The sequence below is a fragment of the Octopus bimaculoides genome, chromosome 9 (genome assembly GCF_001194135.2).
Source record: "Octopus bimaculoides isolate UCB-OBI-ISO-001 chromosome 9, ASM119413v2, whole genome shotgun sequence".
Taxonomy (NCBI): domain Eukaryota; kingdom Metazoa; phylum Mollusca; class Cephalopoda; order Octopoda; family Octopodidae; genus Octopus; species Octopus bimaculoides.
This window is the reverse complement of record NC_068989.1, coordinates 73,098,383-73,108,369: the sequence shown is the minus strand read 5'-3', so window position 1 is coordinate 73,108,369 and position 9,987 is coordinate 73,098,383. Positions and strand designations below refer to the sequence as shown.

Below are 9,987 nucleotides of genomic sequence, written 5' to 3'. Positions count from 1 at the left end.
GTCTCACGATTAGAGGGACTTCATAAGTCAAAACTACCAAAATAAGCACGGTAAAAATGTGCTTATTTTGGTAGTTTTGACTTATGAAGTCCCTCTAAGCGTGAGGCATTATTGTATAGTAATGCCCTTATATATGTATATATATACATATATATATGTGTGTGTATGTGTGTGTGTGTGTGTGTGTATATATATATGGATATAAATAGATAAATAGATAGATAGATAGATAGATAGACAGACAGACAGACAGACGGATAGTTAGATACTTTCAGCTTCTGTTTTCTAAATCCACTCATGAAGTTTTGGTTGGCCTGGGGCTATAGTAGAAGACTAAGGTGCCTAAGGAGTCACAAAGTGGGACTGAACCCAAAAGCTCATTGTGGGGAACCAAACGTCTTTACCACTCAGCCATGCCAGCACCGAGCATATTCTTGTAATCTCAGATTGACTAGCTTTGCCTTGTACTCATGATGGAAAACTGAAACCAGTTTAGATATAATGATGAGCAGGATTTTAGGAATGAAAGTGAGAATATTACAAGATATCTAATGAAGCTCTCACTCACTCATATCAGTGTCTTAATCGGGTGTCGTAATCATGTTATTTGAGATAGGTGAAGTAGGTGCAAAAGAAATGGTTTATGATATGCACATATTCAAATGTATCCCAGTTGTAAAACAGGTATAATAGTCTTGCATGTGGTAAGCAAAAACTAAAAGGATTGTGTTAGGAAGGGGATCTGGTCATAAAACACTACTGCAAAAAGGAAACCAAGATGAGTATTGGTTGACTGTCTTGGGACCTGCAATTTTCAGCAAGTAAAAAAGGCCTTACAAGTAGGTTAGAGTTGTTTTATGAAAGTTTGTGTCCTGGCGGTTAGAGAGTTTGGTTTATGATTGTAATGTCAATGGTTCGATTTCTGGAGTAAGGCATTTCATTTTAGAATATAAGAATAAACACATAATTCTTCAATCACTGCTTTCTTTTCTGTTCATTTTCTTGGTTACGTTACCATTATCAAATAGAAACACAGTTAAGTAGTGAGGGTTCCTTAATCATACAGATTATAAGGCAACTTGACTAGTGCTGGTATCACAATAAAGAAGCTGGATCACTGCAATGCACAGTGACATCTGTTCAGTGGTCAGAGTGAATGGTCACCTCTCAGAGCCATTCAGTATCATGTGCTTGGATTGGCAAGGTTGCCTTCTCTCGTCTCTCTTGTATGTACAACTTGAACCACTACTACACAAACCGGAGGCATTGAGAGGTCTACCATGTGACCTAGGATGTGGGAGATGAATGTCAGCATATGCTGACGATGTCACTGTAGTGGTGTCATTATAAATACATAGAAGTGATTGGCACCACTCTCAGGGACTATGAGACAGTTTCAGGAGTGACAATAAACCAAGAAAATCAGTGGGCTTGCAGCTCGCCACCGAGAGAAGTAAGTCCATGCTTCCCATCTGTGTCATTGGGCACTGGAAGGATGAACTGGTTAAATTGCTCGGGGTCTGGTTCGGTCCAGACCTCCAGATGGACAAAAACTGGGACAAAGTAATGAGCAGAGTGACTACTCTCACCCAGAAATGGGCTGAGAAAAAGCTACCCTTGAAAGGTTGAGCAGAGGTGGCTAGCACATATATTGCATCCATCATCTAATATTGCTTGATCGTCATACCTTGTTCTGGCCACTGTCTGATTATGCTGGAGCGTATACTCCTCTGCTTCTTGTAGAAGAGACATGTCCCGATGGTCAAGTGGTCTATCTACAGTCAACCCACACTGAGCGGTGGCCTGGGCATGCCATGGTTGAGGATGTGCAGACATATGCTGAGGCTATGACATCTCCTGTGCTTCCCTGATAGTGAGCTGGTATGGTTGCCATTCATGAGACATATTTCTGCAGCTAATTTCTTTAATGGAGATGCGGTCCTGGATAAAATGGAGACTGAGGGGAAGGATTTGGAAAGTGGAATGTCTTCAAGCACTCACAGCCCTCAGCCAATCAGACACTGCGATAGGTGGAATGTCCACTTTAGCTTTTTATAGAGAATTAATGGGGGAAAAGTGTGACAGTGTTGTTTGGGAGACCTTGGGCATTGAAGAAGATGAACTAGCTGCTCTTTTCTGGAGAACTTTTGGCCTGGGACCGATGGATAATCTCCAAAAGTCTCTGGCCTAGCAGTACTACTGGGGAGCTTTGCCTGTTCGAGATAAACTTTACATGTATGGAAATGCTGACTGCCAATCATATCCGAGATGTGTGTAAGATGATGAGACGGTCCTGCATGCACTTATCCACTGCCTGAGCATTGCTGACCTGTGGGTTTATGTCAAACACCTGATGTTGCATGTGGGATGGATCTGACTGTCAACTGAATCCATCATGAAGATCATCCCGCTGCCTTCCTGTAACTGAGAAGGAAAGGCTGTGTTTATATGCCTGGTGACTGACCATGGTGAAAGAGGTTGTATGGTGGATGAAATTGAAGAGGATGAAGAGAAACACTTTTCTCTTTGGCCAATCTTTGATCAACTTGATTCACTTGAAAAGGAAAAGAAGGGTAGAGTGGGGAGTGTTGCCTTCTGGCCAATTTGCTGAAAGGTGAATGAAAATGGCAAGAATGGTGCAGGTGAATGGGCCTGCCCTGAGCATATGTCTGTAGTTGAAAAAAAAAAGGTAAGAAAAAAGGCACCTACCCCGAAAATCAGAGTACCCATGGTTTTTTTATGGAGTTTTTCTATGAACAGCCCTCAAACGTTTCCTCCCTATTGAGGATCACACATTGTTGACTTTTTAATTTTGTTGGTCTTGTTTACATGCAAAGCCTTCACAACAACACAGTCACACATTCTTTGTTTTGTTCTGTACTCTCTTTTACTCTCTCTTTCACTTGTTTCAGTCGTTTGACTGTAGCCATGCTGGAGCAACACCTTTAGTCGAAGAAATCGACCCCAGGACTTATTCTTTGTAAGCCTATCGGTCTCTTTTGCCGAACCACTAAGTTATATACGACGGGCTTCTTTCAGTTTCTGTCTACTAAATCCACTCACAAGGCTTTGGTCAGCCTGAGGCAATAGTAGAAGACACTTGCCCAAGGTGCCATGCAGTGGGACTGAACCCAAAACCATGTGGTTGGTAAGCAAGCTACTTACCACACAGCCACTCCTGCACCTATAAAAATATGCATTAATGACTCATATATGTAACATACGGTATAATTATAAACAGGGCAAATTTTAGCCATTTCTCCGCAGACTGAAAAAATGATGAACAACCCTAATTGATTTTTTGAACCTTATTGTGTACTCATCAGGTGTCTACACCATTCTGTCATAATGTTTTTCTTAATGTAAACCTTTGTGGTTAATAAAGAAATCATCATCATCATCATCATCATTATAATTATTATTATTATTATTATCATTATTATTGTTTATTTTATTTTTTTATAGCAAGTACACCTTGGGAGTAAGTAAACTTCTGTAACTAGCAGCAGTATCCTAACTGTGTGTGAATATATTAATCCATTCACTAAAAGTATTTTATTCTAAAACATTCCCTAGAAATACAATAAAAACAAAGCAATCTGTTACTGAGTTCACTGAATTAACAAGATTGTTTATTTTCGGTTGAAAACTATGAAATACAAAGAAATCATTTTTGTTTCTTGAGTATATATTTCTAAGAAGGCAAAATAATAATGATGATAGTACAACATAAAATAAAAGAAAAAAATAAGAATAATAAAAAAAATAATTAAAAAAAATATAAATGAAAGAAACTGTTGTGTTTACATTCAGATATCCTGGCATTCTGCTGAATTGGCAATATCATTGAAAGGTTGCAAGTACAAAAGTGTAAGGAAATACTAACACATAATCCTTATACTTAATGGTAATGATTAATTAGACAGAAAGATATATAATAGATGTTTCCTCAGGTACCAAGTTTTTTTTTTGGTTATCCAAGAAGTTAGTATTATCAAACCATCATTGGTTATAAAATATACTACTTCTAAGGGAGGAATATAGAACCACACATGATTCAGTAAGACTATTAGACAAAGTATTGGAACTAGAAATGATGAAGTCAATAAGGTACAGTTACCTTCTCGAGACATGCTGACTCATAAGAGCCAGTTTCCTGGTTTCCATGGCGTATAAATTCACCACCTGGATGTTTTCCTTTTAGTTTTACTTGTACTACATAAGTCGGTTACACACCTACGTTGAGAACATTACTAATGTTTATGGAAAACATGTTTTCATTATTGAGTTATATTTCTGTATATAGAATCACTTTAATATTAGACACTGTTTGCAGAAATATTACATTGCCTTCATGTGAAGTCAGCCTTTAAGAGAATTTAGAAATTACATTAAGGTGACAATTCATATTCTCGTTTACATCCGATATAATTAAATCTATGCGTATATGAAATCTAAATGAGGTACAGAGATGAAAATAAAATTGAATTGAGTATAGAATGGGACTTGAAACCATATGCTTCAATTTAATGTCTGAACAGATTTAATTATGATCTGAGGTAAATGTTTCTCAGCTTTATTCTGTTTGTATGAAAATATTATGGTTTCTGTTATTAGATCATTTGTTTGTATGATGTTAACAATATTCCTATGGCTAAGACAATTTTAAAATTACATTAGATGTTTTTTTTTAGCTAAGTTTTCTTAGTTTTATAAAATCTTTTTTGCTGGCATTTTTATACAATGCACTCTATGGTTGACATAAAGCTATGGAAGAAGACACATCTTGTGTTAGGTGTTATACAAAGAAACTAAACCTGGAAGCACACATCTGTGAAATAAACTTTATAACCACACGGCTATGCCAATGGCCAGTTCACACAAATCTTACAGGATTTGGCAGCCAATTGGCTCAACCAGCTAAAATTAAAATCCCGAATCACCCTCATATCATACCCTACCAAATTAAAAATATGAAGAATGTATTAAATAATATATAACCTGGAGTAAAGATGGGATAGATATGGTTGGAATTTCTTTATCATAGTCTGTCTGATTAGGACTGGTCTAGGCAACAGAAACTGGTTAGTGTTGGCATTGTTGTTTATCTATTTTATATCTAAGCATTCAATTAAAGAAGTTTTTATGTAAGCACTTTTCACTGTTTTCAGTTTCTCAAACACATGTGCTCATGACTCTGCTCTTTGTTATAAGTTTTTATTTCTCACCGTTTGCTATGACCAATACCTGCCCCCGGTGAGTCTTTAGTTGAGCACTCTCTACTGGAAGCATTCGAGTGATATTCAGCCTAAACATATCTTTTTTTGTGTCTCCCATGAGTTCTGAGGCACCTAAATGGAGTCATGAGAGCTGTTGTTTCTCCTTTGACTATGCCACTAAAAAACTAATAAATTGTGTACATCCAGAGGAATGAGACTATGGAGCTGCTGTTAGTATTACTACAGCTGTTGTTGTTAGGTTTCATGCTTTATTTGTGATAAAATAGAATTATTATTGTTGATATCTTTCCTTGAACCAATTCTCAAAAACTTAGTTCTAACTTTTTACTGACAAAAGTACCATTCCCAACTTCACACATTACATTTCTTAAGCTCTTCAGAATCAGATAGTATTTATGTTGTTCACATCATTGTGATATATATTACATATTTTAAGCTATGTAACCAGCTGATATAAGAATTCCTACTAGGCTTGTTACAGTGACTTCTCACTTTAACTACCACATATACCACCAATGGTTCATTGCAAACTTAACACAACTGCCTGTAACAGGCCATGGCTGTTGATGTGTTAAAGTGTTAGTTACAGGTTATGATAAACTATTTGATCTGAACATAAGAACAGAGGTGTATTCCCATTTCTATTTGTTTTCCTTTCAGTTCAGTTTTATCAATTCTATTTCTTTAATAATCTATTCCAACAAACATTCTGCAATTATGGTTAAGTAGGAAAAACAAAGACAAAGAAAAACGAACGTAAAACAAAACAATAAAATTAAATAGGAAATAAATAAAAATGAAAAACAAAACACCAAAATTAAAAAGAAAATTTAATAAATTAAAAATGAAGCAAAAGTGTGAACCTTAATTAAATAATTGCTTTTTTTCTTCTTTCTCTCCAATATTTGTTTCTATTTCCTTTTATTAACGAAGGAACATTTTCTGCTATTTTTCGGTTCTTATATTTTTCTTTCGCCAAATTTCTATAATTTCTTTTTTTTTTGAGATATGAAAAGTACCAAAGAAAAAAGTTCTATTTCCCTGACTATTGTTTACAAAACTCACCATTGATATAGTTCTATTATATTTCATGTCTTCTTTCTCATCTGAAGAACTTGAATCCTGGTATAAGAAATTCACCGAAGAGAAAATAAATAAAGAAAAGAAAGATATGGGGGTGTTGAACGTAAAAAAAAAAACAAAAAACGGAACCCCTTTCAGCAAACCCTTACACACAGCCATTACCATAAAAAAACAAACAAACAAACTGAAGAATAAAAATATTTAACAAAAGGAATATTTCATATGTAGCAAAATTAATTTGAAATAGATGCTTTTCTTTAATATATATATATTTTTTCTCTGTGTTTTCATTTATTATCGTTTTTCATTTTTCTTTATTCTTTCTATACAAAATTGGAACAGTTTGAAGTTGGTATATAAATGACAAATGACTGGTTTTTGCTTCATTTGAACCACACCCAAAGATTTTATACTGTTAGTCTTTATACTGGAGATAAAAGCTATCATCAATAGGCAATGGTCACATTTGGTATGAGGGTGGCTGTTGATGTCATACCATTAGATACGGAGTTCAAATCATAATCACTATACGCAAACAAACAAGAGCATTTTTATGTTTCTACCATGGGTATGTATTGTCACATTTTATGTGAATAAACATAAAAAAAAGCATGCTATACATATAGTTATATGAATATATTAATATGATATATGTATATGAGTGTGTGCATAATATATATAGTATATATAATATATATAAAATGTATATATGTATATACGATATATATAATATATATAAGTGTTTATATAATATCTATTAAACAAAAATTGATTTGTTAGTTGGATGTTTAACCAATTAACTAATAATAAAGGAATGGAATTGAACCAGTGCATGTCTTAATAATATTGGCATAAACACTCTCCCTAGACACAACAAAATATTAGATATATATATATTTATTTATTTGTTTGTTTATTGCACACAGGGGACTAGACATAGAGGGGGCAAACAAAGACAGATAAAGGCTTGAAGTCGATTACATCGACCCCAGTGTGTAACTGGTACTTATTTAATCAACCCCGAAAGGATGAAAGGCAAAGTTGACCTCTGTGGAATTTGAACTCAGAATGTAACGGCAGATGAAATATCGCTAGGTATTTTGCCCGGCATGCTAACGTTTCTGCCAGCTCACTGCCCTATATATACATGCATATGTACATACATATACATGCTCAGTAACATCTTTAGTCAAAACAGGTGTAATATAATCGATTGTATAAATAAAGTAAAGATATGTATGTGTATACACACATATATATGCATCATCATCATCCCCCATCATTGTTTTATGGCATCTTTTCATGAGTTTAGCAGGTTGCCACTCTCAGACCTGACACATATTTAGGAGTGTGAAGGTCTGTGTCTCCTTTGGGAGTTTGATTTTGGCTTGATTTCTATCCTTGGATGCCCTTCCTGTTGCTAACCCTCACCTGATTCCAAGCAAGGTAATATTTCCCCTAGGCCAGACATTATTTCACAAAATATTGGAAATAAATAACACTGCTTGTATGACAGTGATATTCATTTACAACTAACATTTAATATCAAGACAAAGCATTACAAACATACACACTTATATGCATGCACATATACACACATACCTCTCTTTCTCTCCCTCTCTTTCTCTTCCCCTCTCTCTCTCCTTCTATCTGGCTGGATAAGCACGGACCTCCTCTACAGCAAGACATCTGCTTCTTTGTCACATGCCAATCTTTCATATTTTGATACAATATCACCTCCTCCAATGCCCTCTCCTCTCTCAAAGACTCTTTGTCTTGCAAAGTCACTTGGTGGCCCAACCAGTGCAAGTGCAACTTAAAAAGCACCCAGTCCACACTGTAAAGTGGTTGACATTTGGAAGAGCATCCAGCTGTAAAAACCACACCCAAACTGACCTTGTCTGTACGAGTGTTGTGTAAAAAGCACTCAGCCCACTCTACGAAGTGGTTGGTGTTAGGAAGGGTATCCATCCATAACAAACAGAAGCATGGCACAGGCTCCTGCCTGGCTAGCTCTTGTCAAACTGTCCAATCCATGCCAGCATGGAAGGAGGACATTAAACAATGATGACAATATATACACATATAGAGCTAGGCTTCTTTCTGTTTCCATTAACCCAATCAACTCATGAGGTCAGACTGGGGAAGCAAACTTCTTGACCACAAAGCCATGCCTGTGGTTATGTGTGTGATAAGAAATTGAAAAAGAAAACAATAATAAAATCAATTTAAGAGTAGGAATGTTTTCAAAGATTCCACTGTCTGTTCTGCATGCACTTAAATTGTTGCAAGAACTGCAAATATATTGGTTTCTATGATTGAAGGCAGCAACACTATAAGTTAAAATAACTTGCAGCCTTGGTCATTTTTGATTTGGTTGAATTCAGCTTGTTTACAGAAAAATTATTTATAACCCGCATTAACATCCATCATCTATATTAATAAAAGAGAAATTCTGTCTGTCCATCTGGGACCCTTGTATCTCAGTCTACATTTGCTCTGCATAGACATATTATACCTTTATGGATTCAAGATGATCCCTGGATTGAAAATCTGCCCTTCATTTGGTTCTTGAACATCTAGCACTGGAATCTGATTTAAAAGCATTTGAGTTGCTATTTCTAGCAGGTAAAGCTTGGCTGATATATGTCATCTTGGTTGGCATTTGTCAGATGACATCAGAGATCAAGGGGCAGATAAATGACATTTGCTTTGTAATTTTACATTCAGATAAAAACTTCGGCACAAATTAGCCAACAGTTGGAATTCAACTTGGGACTGGACAAAAGTATGATTGCATTACAGAATTAATTCTCATCCGTCCTTAACCTCTGATTAAACACCACTGGGACACATAATTATTATAAATATAATTATAGTGATGCTATTTAGCTCTCTTTAGTTTTGGGCTGCAGGCCCAATTAGCCCTCCACAGGAGCTAGCTTTAAAGTCCTTATGGAGTAAAGCTTTTAAGCTCCTGCTTTAATAAATCCCTTAAGTACGATATTATATTTTCAGCTGTATGCTGTTTTACAGATTTTATTTTTTTCCTGAAAAAATGGGTAACCCATCGTTTTTAAATCAAGTAGTCATGTATCTTAATAGATCTCAATTCATCGGACTATTACACGTGGAGTGTTGTTGAGAGAGAGGTCAATGAACGACTCCATAACACCAAAGATTCTTTGAAAGATGCCATAGTCAGAGTAATGTCCAAAATGAACCAGAACCACTTGATTCGAGCATGTAGATGATTTAGATCTCATACAGAAGCAGTTGTTGAAGCCGAAGGTGGCTTTATTGAATAACATTATAGAAGGCATGTGTAAGGATTTTCGAGTGAGATCGTTGCCAGTGCCCCTGGACTGGCTCTTGTGCGGGTGGCACATAAAATACACCATTTGAGCGTTGCCAGTACCGCCTGACTGGCCTTTGTGCCGGTGGCACATAAAAGCACCCACTACACTCTCAGAGTGGTTGGCGTTAGGAAGGGCATCCAGCTGTAGAAACCCTGCCAAATCAGATTGGAGCCTGGTGTAGCCATCTGGTTTCACCAGTCCTCAGTCAAATCGTCCAACCCATGCTAGCATGGAAAGCGGACATTAAACGACGATGATGATTAAAAGAAGGTTTATTTTTACCGTTATAGCACTTTTTGATAAAT

General features: G+C 36.1%; 1 protein-coding gene across 2 annotated transcripts in view; it reads right to left on the bottom strand.

Moving 5' to 3' along the window:
* LOC106882885 (transmembrane protein 47) overlaps nucleotides 1-9,987 on the bottom strand; it is a 121,609-nt gene that overhangs the window by 53,123 nt on the left and 58,499 nt on the right. The window contains exon 1 of one of the 2 annotated variants that reach the window (XM_052970758.1): nucleotides 6,306-6,347. The exons of the other annotated variant lie outside the window; for it this stretch is intronic. Within the exon in view, the coding sequence (XP_052826718.1) occupies nucleotides 6,306-6,332 (27 nt within the window). The 5' untranslated portion in view covers nucleotides 6,333-6,347. Of the gene's footprint in view, nucleotides 1-6,305; nucleotides 6,348-9,987 lie in introns of those variants that run through there. 2 annotated transcript variants of the gene reach the window in all.